At 42.2% G+C, this 18216-nt stretch overlaps 1 protein-coding gene across 1 annotated transcript in view; it reads right to left on the reverse strand.

Annotated features, from left to right (window-relative positions):
• The window catches only part of SPTLC3 (serine palmitoyltransferase long chain base subunit 3), a 149002-nt gene extending 131173 nt beyond the window's left edge, over positions 1-17829 (reverse strand). Inside the window, exon 1 of the mRNA XM_040248292.1 lies at positions 17397-17829. Coding sequence (XP_040104226.1) covers positions 17397-17507 — 111 coding nt within the window. The 5' untranslated portion in view covers positions 17508-17829. The remainder of the gene's footprint in view (positions 1-17396) is intronic.
• Positions 17830-18216: the final 387 nt, after the last annotated feature.

The following is an 18216-nucleotide window of genomic DNA, read 5'->3' on the forward strand; positions in this document are numbered from 1 at the left end:
CAACCACATGGATAGACCTGGAGGGTATTATGCTTAGTAAAATAAGTCAGAGGAAAACAACTACTGTAATTTCTCTTTTATATGTGGAATCTAAAAAACTAAAACAAATGAATATAAACAGAAATAAACTCATAGATACAGAGAACAAACTAGTGGTTACCAGCTGGGAGGGGCAAGATAGGGAAAGGTGATTAGGAGGTATAAACTACTATGTATAAAATAAATAATATACAAAGGTGTAATGTACAGCACAGGGAATGTAAAGAATATTCTATAATAACTTTAAATGTAGTATAATCTATTAAAGTATCGAATCATTATGTCATACACCTGAAACTATATTGTAAGTCAACTATAACTCAAAAAAAGATGGAATGAGATAATCAGTCAATCAAAATCAATCAATCATTCTGGGCAAGCTTATTCCAGAAAGCTGAGCCAAAGATTTAATTCTTGATATATTGAGGATCTCTGTGTGTGAGGTAGTGCGTGACAGAAAAAAATCGCATTAAAAGATTTAGGCCTCAGTGGCTACAGAAGTCAGAAAGACAGACAGATAATAAACATGGAAATTCTTGAAGGCACAAGTTCTTTATGTATTAGCTACTCCGAACTTTCTTTGTCATGGTGCACAAGTTCAGTCGTTGAGAGGTCAAGGTGCTTTCCCCGCGTTTCGGCTTGCCCATCCACCACCAGGGAAGTTAGGGAACAAGTCAGGGCAGCCCATGAAGAGTCCCAGGCTTCCGCAGTTCCAGACTGGGAAGTGAAGGAGTCACCGAAAATGTCGGATGGCTTGGAGGGGACTAAATGAAGTCCTTAGGAGCAAGCCACTCGAAGATCTGCTGTAGGAGTGAGTGAATGAGACAGAGCCAAGACTGGGAAATGCTGAGAGAGGAGGTGAGGGTCTCTCAGGACAGGAGAATCAGCACAGGCACGTCGTGGTGGAAATGAGAGGAATGGGACCTTGCAAGGACTTCGTTTCCTGCCTGTTTGGAGATGAAATGTGCAGTGCCTGCTGGAACAAAATAGGCCTACACGGCAGGATGAGCCAGACCTTTCCCAGGATCCTGCCTGATTTGACAGCTGGGGTGGAGTCTCTAAAGTCAGGTGGACATAATTGAACATTGGAACAAAGCGGTCATCTTTCATCAGCCTGTAATGACTGCAGTCTTCTAATCTTACCTACAGCCAGCTGGATCACTTGAGGAGCACAGCTTTTCGGAAGCTATCCTAATAAGCCAGAGAAAGCAATGCACATGTGTTTCAATATCACTGAGATTAACTACCACCTACTGTCTTCTAGTTAAGTTATAATTTCTCAGTCCAGGTGAGAGAGTGTTCATCCTTGAGGTGCTCAAAACTTAAACCTTTGAGACATGACAGATTGGAACATATTTCAGAAATAAATTAGCCATGAGACTGGCTCTTTTTCCTTCCCAGATGGGCACGGGTAGCTGTCAACTCTCCTGAGAAGGCTGACTACCATGTTTATGCACTTATGCCTGGCAGTGGACGAGTCATTCGGGTAGTTTTATCTTATGACTTCCATCCTCCTGATGCTTATGGGCCAAGGGGGGGATAAAATATTCTTATCTACCTAAAAGCAGCTGGATCACTTGAGGAACACAGAGCTTTTCTGTGCATGCAGAATACATCTCAGGACCAGAGAGTAAGAAGTCCTCGGTGACAACATCTAATCAAGTGTAAAGCAGTGAAAAAAGCAAACCAGAAGTTTAATGGCTTTCCATATTTACACATTTGTTCATTTTTTCCCTTTCTTTTTTTTTAAACTTTCTGATTGAAATATAGTTTTTTTTTTTTTTTTCTGAATTAGGAACTCTTTCTTTATTGAAGTATAGTTGACTTACAATGTTGTATTAGTTTCAGGTGTACAGCAAAGTGGTTCAGTTACATATATACATGAATCTATTCTTTCAGGGAGAAGGCAACGGCACCCCACTCCAGTACTCTTGCCTGGAAAATCCCATGGATGGAGGAGCCTGTAGGCTGCAGTCCATAGGGTCACTAAGAGTCAGACACGACTGAGCGACTTCACATGCACTTTTCACTTCCATGCATTGGAGAAGGAGATGGCAACCCACTCCAGTGTTCTTGCCTGGAGAATCCCAGGGACGGAGGAGCCTGGTGGGCTGCCGTCTATGGGGTCACACAGAGTCGGACATGACAGAAGCGACTTAGCAGCAGCATTCTCTTTCAGATTCTTTTCCATTATAGGTTATTATAAGGCATTGAGTAGTTTCTTGTGCTACACTGTAGGTCCTTGTTGTTTATCTATTTTCCATATAGGAGTATGTATGTACTAATTCCAAACTTCTAATTTATCCCCCCCCCGACTACATTTCACCTCTGGTGATCCTAGGTTTGTCTTTTATGTCTATGAGTCTATTTCTGTTTTGTAAATAAGTTCATTTGTATCATCATTTTTAGATTTCACATATAAGTGATATTATATGATATTTGTCTTTCTCTTACTTAGCCTCACTTAGTACGATCATTTGTAGGCATATTTGTTCATTCATTTAGCCAACAAACACATTGGTTTATTTGTTGTCCATGGCTTCCTTCTTGCCATAAAGCAGAGATGAGTAGTTGGGACAGGAACTGCATGCTCCAAAGAGCTGAAAATATTATCTGGCCTATTGTAGAGAAAGTTTGCCAACCCCTGGTCTAAAGGGAAATACAGATGCAAAACAATTACTTACAAAAGGGAAATGATGAATAAGTTAGGGGGCTATGGAGTGGATAGGACAGGATCTGACCTTGTAAAAGAAAAGAGAAAGGTCTCCCTGAAGAAGACAATACTTAAAATAAGATCTGCTTGAAACTAAAAGATGTGTGCTACTTGGAAGAAAAGCTATGGCAAACCTAGACAGTGTATTAAAAAGCAGAGATAACACTTTGATGACAAAGTCCATATAGTCAAACCCATGGTTTTTCTAGTAGTCATGTACAGATGTGAGATTTGGACCATAAAGAAGGCTGAACACCAAAGATTTGATGCTTTTGAATTGTGGTGCTAGAGGAGACTCTTGAGAGTCCCTTGGACAGCAAAGAAATCAAACTAGTCCGTCCTAAAGAAAATCAACCCTGAATATTCATTGGAACAGCTGATACAGAAGCTGAAACTCCAATATTTTGGCCACTTGATGAGAAGAGCCAACTCACTGGAAAAGACCCTGATGCTGGGCAGGATTTAGGGAAGAAGGCAAAAGGGGGTGACAGAGGATGAGACGGTTGGATGGCATCATTGGCTCAATGGACCTGAGTTTGAGAAAATTCCAGGAGATAATGAAGGACCAGGAAGCCTGGCGTGCTGCAGTCCATGGGGTCACAAAGAATCAGACGTGACTGAGTGACTGAACAAAAAGTCAGTAGGATTTAACAAGGTGCAGTGTTCCCAGCAGGAGGAAGAGCCTGGGAACTGTGGGGAGGGAAGGGGGTAGGGTAGTGGGCTGGCAGGGACTAGCGAGGGGCAGGTCAGTTCTAAAGGGGGAATGCCATCCACTTTGTCCATCATCAGTATTCCAGTGCCTAGAAGATCATCTGATACGAAGTAGGTATCCAATAAATATTTGATGAATAAATGGATGAAACAGCTGGGGAGGTTGTACAGAGCTTGTAAACCAAGTTTAGGATCACAGGTTTGATGCTAAGGGAAGCCATTGATGAGTTTTAAGCAAATGCTGGCTTAAAATCTGATCTGATATCTGTTTTCATAAGAGCCCCTGCAAAGCCATGTATGTGATTGGATCTTCAGGGAACTCCAACATTCAGTGATTCACAGTGATTCATGCTTGTGTGGTTGGTAATTCTGAGAAAGACAGATAGCTTATGATACCACTTATATGGAGAATCTTTTTTAAAAAAATCATACAAGTGAACTTATTTATAAAACAGAGACTCACAGAGAACAGACATATGGCTAACAGGGGGTGTATGTGGGGGGAAGGATGGCAGGGAGGGATAGACTAGGAGTTTGGGATTGACTGTACACATTGCTATTCAAAATAGATAACCAGCAAGGACCTTTCTGTACTGCACAGGGAACTCTACTCAGTATTCTGTACTAATCTAAATGGGAAAAGAATTTGAAAAAATAGATACAGGTGTATATATGTATACACACACACACATACAGCTGAATCATTTTGCTGGACACCTGAAACTAACACAACATTGTTAATCAACTACACTCCAATATAAAATTAAAAAGTCTTTCTTGTATCCATTGAGGAAGAATATCTGATGAAGCAAACTCATTCTGTTGATTCTGAAAGTTGGAACCTATGACCAAAACTCAAAAGGAAAGTGTCTCCTAAGCTACCTGAGAGTGAATTAACACCAGAGACGAGCTTTGCTGCACAAGTGAGGTGTGTGCTGTAGCATTCCTTTCTCTGGCCAGGCAGCTGGTGACTCATAGGTGAGCTGAAACGAGGGTGGGGCTCCAGAGGCACACGAAATGTGGTTCTGAGTCACTTGGCTGAGCTCAGGGAACTGAACTTGAAGTATAAACAATGGCTTTTCTCTTTGAATCAAATGGAAATACTTTCTTCTTGGCCTTTGATTATGCTGAATTACCACCTCTGAACCCCAACCAAAACTTCTCATTCCCTGAAGGTGGACCAAACGGTGCCTGCCATTGAGTAATCTGAAGAAGCAGAAAGCCCCCCTACCAAGAAAGAAAGTTGCCCAGGATCCCACCAGTCTCCCTTTCCTGTGTGTTTATCAGGATTTGGCTCATGGTTTCACAGACCTATTCTCCTTCCCTCCCTCTGCCGGTCACCCTATAAAATCCCTTACATTTTATGCACTTCTAGAACAGTCTAGGTTCAGTTAACCTATAACCTGGCTCATTCTCTGCTTGCCTTTGAAGATAGAATGTGTCCTTAAAGAGGCACTGCTTAAATGCATACAGTTTCTCTGGCTGAAATCTTCAGTTTTCATGGAAGGCAGTGTACATTTGATTTTCCATGAAAACCTTTTGCTTCTTGGGAAAGTAGGCATAATGTCTCCAACCAACCAATTTCCCGAGTATGGCACCACAATGATTTGTTTCTTTGCTTCCAAGAAAACCTGATAACATCCATGGTCACACCTATAATTATCTGATTAACTTTTTTTTTTTTTTACCAAAAAAAAAATTAAAAGTAACTTCTCCCAGAGCAAGGCTAGTCTTGATTAGTTTTTACCTGTACTCCTGAATCAACCATTTAGAAGTTACAGGCATTTTTTTTTTTTAACTATCATAATTTACGGGCCCTAAGTAATGAGCGGACACAAAGCGTGAGTCATCTTGACTGGTATAAAGATTAATATAACACTTTAAAAAAGTACACTGATATTCACAACCTATTTATTTCAGCCACTGAGTCATTATCTCAGGCCACCCTGTGGAGAACTTTTGTATCTTCGCATATAGGCACCTGATGCAGTGGGCTTGGGAAGAACTGATCAGTGAGAAGCATAGCCCAATGAATGAAATGCTAGTCCCTCTTGCATAAACTTACAAACCAGTCCATCAAACCTTACACCAGTTGCGGGATTTTCCCAGATACCCATGTTATTTGCATGGTTTGGCAAAAGACCTTATTGTCAAGGGCTCTAACAGGGTTTGTTTTGGATTCTGCACTTTGAGAAACAGTACTGTGTAGAAGTTCTAGAAACTGGCAGTGGACAGGCATCTGTCTTAGCCCGGATTGGCCATTTTGAGATATTGGGCAAGTGAGTCTCAGTTCTGTTCTTTATTGAGAAATAAGTTGCTAATACCTATAAAATGAGATAACATGCTTCTCTGAGGTCTGAGATCAATTCTGCTATGAATATTCTAGTGTTTGAGAATATCTGGAGCCTAGTTTCTTTCGGACTGTCAGAGTAGATGACCGGGAAACAGGCTGTGTTGCAAAACATAAGAATCCTTACCACATCATCAATGACATTGCTTCAGGGAAGTTCAGCAAAGGAACCAAGAAGTGAGTTGACTTGCATTCCCATGCTGGGTCTGGAAGCAAGCATTCATGATGGCACACACTTAAAAATGAAATTGAGGATTCACGAAGGCTCAGAAGAAGGTAATTCTGAGGAACACACATGCTATATGCCATAAACATGTAAAGACAAAGGTCAATGAGTTTTAAAGAAAGATTTATAGGAAGTTGTGCTATCTGATGTGCCATGTAAAATCACTGCTGCCTGGCTATGAAAATCGAAGATAGAAATTATCATTATTCAAGACTTTTACAAAAAAAAATTACTACGACTGACCCCCAAAGCTGCTCTTCTAAGTGTAACGACCAAAATAGCACTTCATCTCTTGCTATGAATATATCTACTGAAGACTAGAAGCACTGATTTCTTGTAACTTCCTACCTGTTCTTGTAAGGAATAGTTGATGGAGTTGATGTGCAGAGTATGGGCCTACTATGTGTCCAGTCCTTTGAGACATCCCTGAACTTAGAGGGAAATGTCTAAGATTCTTAGACACTTGAAAAATGTCTGAGATTCTTGTCCGACTCTTTCCCCTTCATCCATGTGTCTTTGGTCTCATTATTTTTCTGAGCCCAGTTTTTTCCATCCATGAAATGGGTTAATAGCCTTCAAAACTTCACAGCATGGTTGTGAGAGTCCAACAAGATCTTGGATATAAGGATCATTACAGCTGATGCTGAAAGTGAAAAGGGGTCAAGCAAGCACTGGTTAAATTTCAGGAAATCATTTTGAATCTTTGCATGTGCTATCATATTTATTTGTTACAAGGAATCCATTGGGCAGACACGACTATTATCCTCATCTTCCAGATGAGGAAACTGAGGCACAGAGATTAAGCCACTTTCCCAAGGTCACAAAATGATGACGTGAAGCTGAAATTCAAGCCCAAGCAGTGCAAAGGGGAGGCCCTACTCCCAATCTCTACATGACGGTTCATTTTAAGAGAACAGTAGGGCTGTGAGATGTGGCAACAGTTTATGTGATATTGCATGGGTGCATCTAAGTTACTTCAGTCATGCCCGACTCTTTGTGGACCATAGTGCACCAGGCTCCTCTGTCCATGGAATTCTCCAGGCAAGAGTACTGGAGTTGGTTGTCATGTCCTCCTCCAGGGGAATCTTCCCAACCCAGGGATCAAACCTGCGTCTCTTATGTTTCCTGCACTGGCAGGCAGATTCTTTACTACTAGTGCTGACTGGGAAGCCCTTATGTGATATTAGGGGTTATAATAGCCTCCTATTACTTGCCTTCCATGTGGGTGACTATCTCACTTCCTTGAATCTTGGATCCTTAATGTGAAATTTGAAAGTGATAGGCGAGAATTAACAATATTTCAACAAGCATAAACATTTGGTGGGATCTTGTGTGTGGCAGCAATCATTAACTCTCAATAAATCTTGATTTCTCTGACATATTTTTTTCTAAGATACACAAAGAAGGAGGCTCCCTCCATGTGTCTTTTATTTGAGGAAATAGGAAAAAAGAGGTCTTTACATCTTACATGAGACAAATGCAATTTTGCAGCATCAATTTTGAAGTCAAAGCTAAAGAATTTGCAATAGCAGGTACCACTATGAATCATCAAATACCTTAGTCCCTGGCTGATTACTTTCACAGGTGGGAGGTTTCCAATAAAGTGGACCTTTCCAGAAAGGTCCTTGGTCGAGGTATCAAGAGACTAGAATGATGAGGGTGTCTCACACTGCTGTGACCTCTGAGATAGCTACTTAGCTTTGTTGAACCTCATTCCTCCACATGTAAGAAAGACAGGGCATGGAATGGAATTGTAAGAATTTCTATACTAAGTTCCTTTCCTGTTAGCTGGATTATACTAAAGAAAAAAAAAAGAGGAAAATGGCTCTTGATCCCTGCAGAATTACAGATGTACAGCAGGGGAGTTCCTCAAGAGGAAGAGTCTCTGCTGAGCCCTCATTTCATCTCTGCTGTGCTGGGATGTCACTTCAGTCGTGTCTGACTCCTTGCAACCCTACAGACTGTAGCCCTCCAGGCTTCTCTGTCCATGGGATTTCCCAGGCAAGGATACTGGATGGGCTTGCCATGCCCTCCTCCAGGGGATCTTCCTGACCCAGCGATCAAACCTGCGTCTCTTACGTCTGCTGCATTAGCAGGCGTGTTCTTCACCACTAGTGCCACCTGGGAAGCCCAGCTTCCATCTCACTAGATGTGAATTTACACACCACTCAGTATTTTTGTCCAGAGGTTAAATCTTGCTACATTCAAAACTACATTATGAAACTCTTTCCAACAAGAGAAATCAAAAGGTGATATAAGCCAAAATTCAATGTAAATTTTGCCTCAAAAGAAAAAAAAAAAAGAGCTATGGACAAATATTGAAGTTCGGCTGATACTTAGTAGTAGGATGCACTGATTTTACAATTTTCTTTGAAATGCACCAAACATATGGATTGATGGCTGAGTAGAGGGAAGTGCAGACAGAAAAAAGTGTGGTGAAACAAATACAATAAAGTGTTCATTGCAGATTCTACGTGGTAGGTATATGAGTATTCATTGCAGAACTCTTTTAATTTTCTGTAAGTTTGAAATTATTCACAAAAAAAAAGTTTAAAGAAAAGGCTTTTCTATTTTTTTTCTAATGATTAAAAACACAGACCTTGGGGCCAGTCTCCACTAACAGGAGGTTTAATCTTAAGCAAATTTACTGAACTTTTCTATAATATAAAAATGCTTTGCATAATAAAGTTCATAAGCTTCTGAGAATCAAATAAGCTTGTATTTAGAAAATTCCTAGCATACAGTGTGATGCAAAATTTGTTAAATTAAACATTGAAAATCATCTCATATACAGGGTCATGAATGGGAAAGCAGGTTATTCTGGTTTTTCTTGGATATGCGATCCTGAGAATGCAGGATTTTTATTAAAACCAGATAATAGGTCTCTATACCCTGAGGTATTAGTCATTTTCCCTCTAATGCAGGCATATTTCATCTTCTATTAAGAGGTAGTAGAATCATCAGGATAAATTAATAATATTTATTTCTTTTTTAATTTCCTTTAAAAAGTTCTGCTTGCTGAAAGTAGGTTCCCTAACCCCAGGCTTAGATTATACCTAATATTTGGATATCGACATAAAAGTAGGTAGTGATCTGGTCACACAAAATAATCTAACGATCTACTGATTTTTAAAAAGAGGGAAGTAAACAGTAGTTATGTTCTCCAACAAAGGATAGGAAACCTTTCATTACTAATTAATTACTTACTAATAATTAAATTAGTAATTAATTAATAAGAGGTTAGACACTTCAAAACCTACAAAGTAGACTGTGTATCATAAGCTGCTGCTGCTGCTAAGTCGCTTCAGTCATGTCCGACTCTGTGCGACCCCAGAGACGGCAGCCCACCAAGTTCCCCCGTCCCTGGGATTCTCCAGGCAAGAACACTGGAGTGTGTGCCATTTCCTTCTCCAATGCATGAAAGTGAAAAGTGAAAGTGAAGCCGCTCAGTCATGTCTGACTCCTAGCGATCCCATGGACTGCAGCCCACCAGGCTCCTCCATCCATGGGATTTTCCAGGCAAGGGGCCTTTTCCGTCTTTTAAAGAACCAGAACCAGCAAAGGAAATAAAACAAGCTGAAATCAGGTCTTTAATCACTGTGCAACCATTATTGAGCACCTATTGTGTACTGGCTCTGGTGAGGTTCTGGGGATTCAGCAGTGAGTAAGATGGAAATCTCAGCCAGAGGCTAGCTCCCATTCTAGAACCAGAGGCAGGCAAATACAGAGGAAATAAATCTATGTGTGTACGTGCAGACGGTGTTAAGTACTAAAGAAAACAAGCAGTTAAGGGAGGCAGGAAGCAAGGAGGTTCGCAATTCTGATAGGATTGTGATAGCATTTGACTCGAAAGGAGGGAGGTAGAGTCACGTGGACTTCTGGGAAGTACAAACGGGAGAGGATGTGGGGTATCCCTGGGTGGGCAGGTCCTGGGCTCCTGGCTCAAGTGTGACTGGAACACCCCAAGCACCCAGAAAGGGGCAGGAGCTGAGTCATGGATGGATCAGAGTGCCCATGGTGCCTGTGGTCATTGTAAGGATCTCAGCCTTTACTCTGAGTGAAATGGGGTCCATGGGGAGGATTTGGGCAGAAAAGTGAGCTCTTGATGTCATTTCAACAGGATCATTCTGCTGCTGTATTGAGAGCAGCCTTGCTGATGGTAGTGGAGGGGGAGCAGGGGTGGAAGCAGGATATGAAATTTAAAAGATGTCTATAAGCTTTTTAATCATCTTTCCATTGAAAAGTGGGTGTTTTTTTTTTAAATTTGTTTGCTTTTGCTTTTAAAAAAGACTTTAATTACAGATGTAATACATTTTTACCCAGAGAAAGACAAAAATGCAATTGCCATATGACATCACAAAACATTCTACTTTGTTCTGTCTTCATTTATAATACCAATGGAAAAAAATATAATGCAATTGAAAAAAAATCTCTACACTTACAAGAGTCTTGCATAATAAAGACAGTCTGCCTCAATCAAAGTAACATCATAACAAACACAATAACATCATGATCGACTTGCTTTCCAAGCATATTCTTAAATTTACTCCTTTACTTTTGGTAAAAATCTAAGTAGGCATTATATGCCTGTTTATTCTCAAAGATTGCACTTGAACCTGGTGGGCTTGTGACTGCTTCAACAGATGTTCATGAAGCTGACCTCTGAGGCTACAGTACAGAAGGCTGTGAGAGTTCTGCTTCACTTATGAGAAAACTCTTGGAGCCCTCCTTGCTGGTGGGGACATATGGGCGATGCAGCCCACAGCCTTGGCTTACCCTGTTTCTCAGCCATCTCAGACTGCTTGGGACATGGGAGTGAGGACTCCATCTTGTAGGCGAATCCTCCAGGCTCAGCTGTTCTAGGTCCCCCAATCGAAGTGCTAGGTAGCAGAGTCCATGATCATAACAAAATGGTTTTTGTTTAGTGTCGCTCTGGTTGGTATGGGTGGTTATTCAGTAGTGGATAACCAGAGAATGGGGAAAAAGGATGAGGCTTCCAAAACGATCAAGGTGAGAGATTGTGGGGGCTGAGACCAGAGAGGTTGCTTGGGGAGGTGAGGAGTGGTCAGATTCTGGATATTCTGTGAAGAGAAGATCATGAATTTGCTGACTCATTCAATGTAAAATGAAAAAGTCACGAATGATTTCATGTTTTTGGTTTGAGCCACTGGAAGACTAGAGTTGTCATTTTCTGCAGTGGGAAAGACTCTAAAGAAAGCGTGTTTGGGATAGAAGGAGTATCAGGGGCTCAGTTCTGGGCATGTTAAGTTGGAGATGCCTTTGATTCTCCAAGTGAAATATCAAGTAAGCCATTGGAAATGGCATATGTACGCATAATACATAAACATGGATAGTGATGTTTGTACAGTGATGGGGCAAGGTTCAATAAGGAGATATTTACAGTTAGGAAAGAGAAGGGGTACAAGGACTGAGCCTTGGGTCACTCCACTGTTTAAAGGTCAAGGAGATGAGTAAAGCCAGGAATAGACACTGCAAAGGAAGAGCTGGTGATATAAGAGGGTCATAACCTGGAAGCCAAGAGAGCAAAGTGCTTGAAGGAGGAGGAATGATTATTTGTGACAAGTGCTGCTGACAGACCAAGTAAAATAAAGCCATGACTGGATAAGGGAATTCAAGGCATAAGACTATCATTTATTGAGCATCTGTTACATGCCAGGCATTGTATTGAACATTCTTAAAATAGCAGTAGAGGAGTAAGAGATAGCTGCAGGCTAACTTCCACAGATAAAAGCTACCATTTATTGTCAACTTCACATGTGAGCTAGGGGGCTTCCCTAGTGGCTTAGATGGTAAAGCATCTGTCTGCAATGCAGGAGACCCGGGTTCGATCCCTGGGTTGGGAAGATCCCCTGGAGAAGGCAATGGCAGCCCACTCCAGTATTCTTGCCTGGAAAATCCCATGGACCGTGGAGCCTGGTAGGTTACTGTCCATGAGGTTCCAAAGAGTCAGACACGACTGAGCGACTTCACTTCACACATGTGAGAGTTACTGAGAGCCTTGCATACACTATCTCATCAAATCTTCAGCATTGCCTTATGAAATATGGATCAGAGACATGAAGCTACCTTTCTGATGAGGCACGGCTAGTAAGGGGCAAACTAGGACTCAAACCCAATTCTAGCTGAGGTCAAAGCTCGTTTTCCTACTATCGTTCTTCCTTAAGTGGTTCCCTGGGAAATCCTGAGGGGTGCTGGGTTGTGAAAAGCCACCAGAAAAGAAATATCTCCCTGGAGAGTTCATTTTTACTCAAGGTTGTAAGGCGGGATATAAACGCAGTTTTATAGTAAAAGAAATATTCAGTTCAGTTCAGTTCAGTTGCTTAGTTGTGTCCAACTCTTTGCGACCCCCAGGGAGGCACTCCAGGCCTCCCTGTCCATCACCAACTCCCGAGTTCACCCAAACTCATGTCCATCGAGTTGGTGATGCCATCGAGACCTCTCATCCTCTGTCGTCCCCTTCTTCTCCTGCCCCCAATCCCTCCCAGCATCAGAGTCTTTTCCAATGAGTCAACTCTTCACATGAGGTGGCCAAAGTACTGGAGTTTCAGCTTTAGCATCATTCCTTCCAAAGAACACCCAGGACTGATCTCCTTCAGAATGGACTGGTTGGATCTCCTTGCAGTCCAAGGGACTCTCAAGAGTCTTCTCCAACACCACAGTTCAAAAGCATCAATTCTTTGGTGCTCAGCCTTCTTCACAGTCCAACTCTCACATCCATACATGACCACAGGAAAAACCATAGCCTTGACTAGACGGACCTTAGTCGGCAAAGTAATGTCTCTGCTTTTGAATAGGCTATCTAGGTTGGTCATAACTTTTCTTCCAAGGAGTAAGTGTCTTTTAATTTCATAGCTGCAGTCACCATCTGTAGTTGTTCTGGAGCCCCCCAAAATAAAGTCTGACACTGTTTCCACTGTTTCCCCATCTATTTCCCATGAAGTGATGGGATTTCTGCTTTATTGACTACGCCAAAGCCTTTGACTGGATCACAATAAACTGTGGAAAATTCTGAAAGAGATGGGAATACCAGACCACCTGACCTGCCTCTTGAGAAATCTGTATGCAGGTCAGGAAGCAACAGTCAGAATATGACATGGAACAACAGACTGGTTTCAAATAGGAAAAGGAGTATGTCAAGGCTGTATATTGTCACCCTGCTTATTTAACTTCTATGCAGAGTACATCATGAGAAACGCTGGACTGGAAGAAGCACAAGCTGGAATCAAGATTGCCGGGAGAAACATCAATAACCTCACTCTGTAGGACCTCTTATTTTTCTCATCCTGTAGCTCAGAGGGACTTCCCTCGTGGCTCAGTGGTAAAGAGTCTGCCTGCAGTGCTGGAGATGTGGGAGATGCAGGTTCAATCCCTGGGTCTGAAAGATCCCCTGGAGAAGGAAATGCAACCCACTCTATTATTCTTGCTGTGAAAATCCCATGGATGCAGGAGTCTGGTGGGCTATAGTCCATGGGGTCACAGAGAGTTGGACAGAACTTAGTGACTAAACAACAATAGTTCAGAGATTACAGGCTTGTGGCTGGTAGCAATGTCTCCTTGAAATCTACACTATTGGCTTTCTGAAGGATTAAATGGCAATACTTAAAAATTAGGATATGCTCTTCCCCTCCTCCCCCATCTGGATTTCCAGCTTCTTTTGAAAATCATAAAATCTGTCCACACAACACTGTCCTGAGTACTTGTTGTTGTTGTTACCTGAGTTGCTTCACTCTACTCAGGTAAACCCATGTTTTGTTACTGTTGTTTAGTTGCTAAGTCATGATGGACTCTTTGCAACCCCATGGACTGTAACCTATCAGGCTCCTCTGCACATAGGATTTTCCAAGCAAGAATACTGGAGTGGGTTGCTCTTTCCTTCTCCAGGGGATCTTGCCAATCCAGATATTGATCCTGCATCTCCTGCTTGGCAGGCAGACTCTTTACCGCTGAGTCACCTGGGAAGTCTTAACCCATGCTGACCACTTTCTATTGTCCACCCCAGGCCTTGCCTGCCTGCTGGGTATTTGTCATCTCAACCTCTGCTGTAATCAAACGATCTTCAATGTGTAAAGCTTTAGAGTGAAGCATTATTTAGAGAGAATTGTGATGGATGAAGTAGGTTATGGAGAACAGTTTTGAATACTTCTCTGAGCCCTGCTCATAGTGTTTGTTTGTTTCCAAATGTTTAATTTGTGAATGAATGGCCCTATGACTTTCTAACAATAATATGGTGGCAACAACTTCTCACATGAATTTATGGGTTGGCATACTTTAGAATTTCAGTAAAATGTTAGTTCAGGCCAACTAAGAGAGATGACAGTACTTAGCAGGAAGATTAAAACAAGTGTATTTCAAAATAAATGTAGTGGATTCCTTGAAAATGATTAGGTTAATGTCAATCTACTTCTACTTGTATTTCTAAAGAGAATCATTTTCTAGGAAACTTTAACCAATAGATAAAATTAATTTATAATTGGAAGATATTAAATAGACTTAAAAATGTATATTCTTTCAATCAACAAAACAGCTAAACCTGAACACATGCATCCTTCTTTGCCTGCTATTTCTTAGGTAAGGCAGCAAGTTACAGACCTCCTCAGGTTGAATAATTACACTTTGGATTTGACAGCCTTTAAATGATTGTGCTTTTGCACTGATGTCATATGAGTTCATTGTGTTTGGTTTTACCAGCCAGACACTCACCTTAAGTCCTTATGCAGAATACAAGATAAAACAAGATAAAAATATAAAGCTTAGGAAAGGGAATCTTTGCCAAAGATTGATGGCAAAAACTGTTTCCTCAAATTGAAGGCATTGAGAATGGTTGTAATAAGACTGTAGAACGATTTTTCTAGGCATTTTAAAGAAATAGAATATCCATGTGTTTACATGTTTATTGTTGTTTAATAAATCCCCACCATTCTTAAAATAAATACCACTTGTTTGCTCAAGAATCTGTAATCTGAGCAGGGCCAGTGGGGACATGGAGAAGGAAATGGAGCCTACTCCAGTATTCTTGCCTGGAGAGTCCCATGGACAGAGGAGCCTGCGGGGGGCTACAGCCCATGGGGTCACAAAGAGTCGGACCCAACTGAAGCAACTTAGCAGCAGTAGGGATAAGTCATCTCTACTCCGTGAAGAACAATTGGAACAGACAGACTCCAGGGCTGAGGCACCCACGTCTAAGATAGCTGACTCACTCAGCCTACCAGCTGGCACTGCATCTTGCCTGGGTTACTTGGTTTTTCTCTGCTTGGGCTTCTCCTGAGCTGCTTTGGCTTCCTTCAAACATGGTGGTTGGGTTCCAAGAGTGAGTTTGTTCTGTAAGGACTGGGTTCAAGCTGCAAGGCTTTTGGTCAAGCCTCAGTTTGCTTAAGGTGTCCTCAAAGCGAAATGGACTAAAGCCAGTGACTGAGGATCATGATGGTAAAGACGACCACACCCACAACCACAGAGGGGAAAACAGACCCTTGTCTGCCCTACTGCTCTAAGAACCCAGCAGAGTTTCTTCTTTCTGGAACATACTTTTTAAGCATAATTGAGGCTCTCAGTGGAAGCCAATTTCAACTTAGTAACACCTAAATATATCTGAGCAAATAGGTTCTGGATGTTCCTTCCTTCAGAAAGAGCTGTTGGAAAAGGCAGTGGCTGCCCTAATATTTCCTGCTGCTCTTAGGGAAGTGTCGATAAATTCAAAGTTATTTGCAGTCTTGTAGGAGCACTTAGTAACAAATCTGGATTCTGGCTTTTCTTCTTACTTAGGAGTGGTCTCACCATCTAGCTAAGTCTCTAGCCTCAAACACTAGAGGGTGGTTACAGAACTAAGATAAAGTAGGGACAGAGAGAAGGAATCTGCCCTCAGGGTGGGGATGGTTCAGAAGGTGAGTAGGCCAGGGGCCAGTGTTACAGTCATTTTAGGGGCAAAGAGAGTCTTCAGTGGTAATGATCTGAATTGATGCAGTGATGAAGAATTGGTGGGAATTAGTATGATCCCCCTCATGCGAATAATGAGACTTGAATACTTTTTCTTCACATTATGTTGGGAGGGCCAAATAAGGTCATTTGGGTTTGTCAGGAAGATAGCATGAAAAAACCCGAATGAACTTTTTGACTAATTGAATAGTCAGCTGGAGGAGGCCAGACCTGAGGGTTTTAGTGGACACCTGAAGGCTAGGGTAAGGCCTTTTGTTGAGACAGGAACACCTTTTGGAGACTACAGCCTATTTACAAATGACCCATACTCCAGAGCGATTCCCCCTCTCTACCGCTTTCATCCTACTGGACACATGAATTTAATTCACTGAATCGTGAGCTGGCCTCCAACCAGCCCCACCTGTCCTGTGATCTTAGACCCATCTGACTTTCCCCCCTTCCCCCCAGTTCTCTCGAGTGGGTTCCTTGCCACTCAGCTTCTCATTTTCCATGAGTAAAGCTGCCAGTTTGCCTATGCTAATCTGCTCCGGAGCAGGTGAGGTCACCCTGCTCCTCCTGCGGCTCAGAGCAGAGGGCTGGGCATCCAGTGAGAAGCTGGAGACTGCCTGCTTGTTTTCACAAGTAGCTTGCAGACCCGGCTTGGCTCCCTCTTTGAATAAGCTGACAACATTTTTGGGGTTCCTCCTCCTCCTCCTCCTCCTCAGCACATTCTCCTCAAACATTCTGCCAGGGCAGGAGTGAAAACATTTTTTTAAAGCCTCACATGGGAAAACAATTCAAAGTCTGTTTGGTTCCTGTGTGCAGCATGTAACAATAAGCCACGCTTTCTGAAGTGTCTTATAAAAAGGAATGCTTGTGATGTCAAATTTCAAAGAAAGACTTTGGCCCCAAATCAAGCTGTGAGTTCTGACAAGGCCCCACGGAACACCGAAAAGAAGTCGCCTTTCAAACAGAGAGGCATTCCTCCTCTACCAGGGGAAAATGCCACCCACTCCACATAATCTCAGCAGTGTTTACTTTCACTTCCTTTTTTATTTCTTATGAAGCATGGTGAACGCAGTCTGTTGTGATTTTCTGAGGGACTGAAATTCAGCTCAAGAATTTTAGCCTTTGCAACAACGCTTGCAAAACGCTTGAGAGAAAACAACTACTAGGGATGTTTGTATATTAGGAGTTGAAAGCTCTTGGGTCTACATATCGCCTCTCCTGTATAAAGAAGAAATTCCCTCCTTAACCCATATCTAAACTTTTTAGTAGCCAAGCATTTGAAATGAGCCGAAGCAGAGTCCAAACATGGAAAACACTTCCTGCCAAGGACTTTCAATGAGGACAGCTTCAAAGAGCTTTACAACAAAATATTGAAATGTTCCAATCATTCAGATGAAGGGGGAGGGATCGCCTCTTACCTGGGATTCTTTCACCACCCCATTCTTCCAGCAGTTTCCCCCGTGACAGTCGGCAACACTCTGATTATGAAGCGTCCCATTGCAAACAGCACCACCTCCAGGATCAGCCATTTGCGGGGAAATCGATGGAAGCCACAGACTCCCTTCCAGAGGCCCTGGGAGAGCTTGAGTTTTGAAGTTGGCGAGGGAATAGGGTAAAGCACTTCAGACTGAGCGCTTGGAGGAAACCTACCAATCAGGCTTTTCCAGAAGAAGAGCAACAGCCTATCTTTGGGGCAGATCTTTGGAACTAAAAGCAAAGGATTACCTTTACATTCCTCAAATCAGAATGTGGCCTCCATGGCAACAAAACTGCTCCTGAAACTACAAAGGAGATTGCCAGCTCCTAGCCTGGACTGAGGCAACCGGCAGGCTGCAAAACCCAGTGGCAAATGGTGAGGAGGCTGGCCGGCCGGGAGGTGGAGAATCTTTTAAAGACACACACACACATACCACGGTACAGTCCCCAGGTGTCTCCTACCAAAGACAGTCAGTGTTGAATTGACATTTACCCCCTCCTCACCCCGCTCCTACATCTAATTACATTTCTGGTTGTAAACTAAGGTCAAAGTCAACACTTCTTTTTGCTGTAAAAGAATGTTCAGAAGTGGTTGGCAGGGGCTAGAGGGAGGAGAGATGGGAAGTTACTGTTTAATGTCAGAAAAGATGGAAAAAGTTGGGGCATGAATGGTGGTGATGATTACCATATGAATGTACCCTATGCCACTGAACTATACACTTAAAAGTGGTTAAAATGGTAAATTTGATATCATATATACTT

The sequence above is a fragment of the Oryx dammah genome, unplaced genomic scaffold, assembly GCF_014754425.2.
Source record: "Oryx dammah isolate SB20612 unplaced genomic scaffold, SCBI_Odam_1.1 HiC_scaffold_10, whole genome shotgun sequence".
NCBI classification, from domain to species: Eukaryota; Metazoa; Chordata; class Mammalia; order Artiodactyla; family Bovidae; genus Oryx; species Oryx dammah.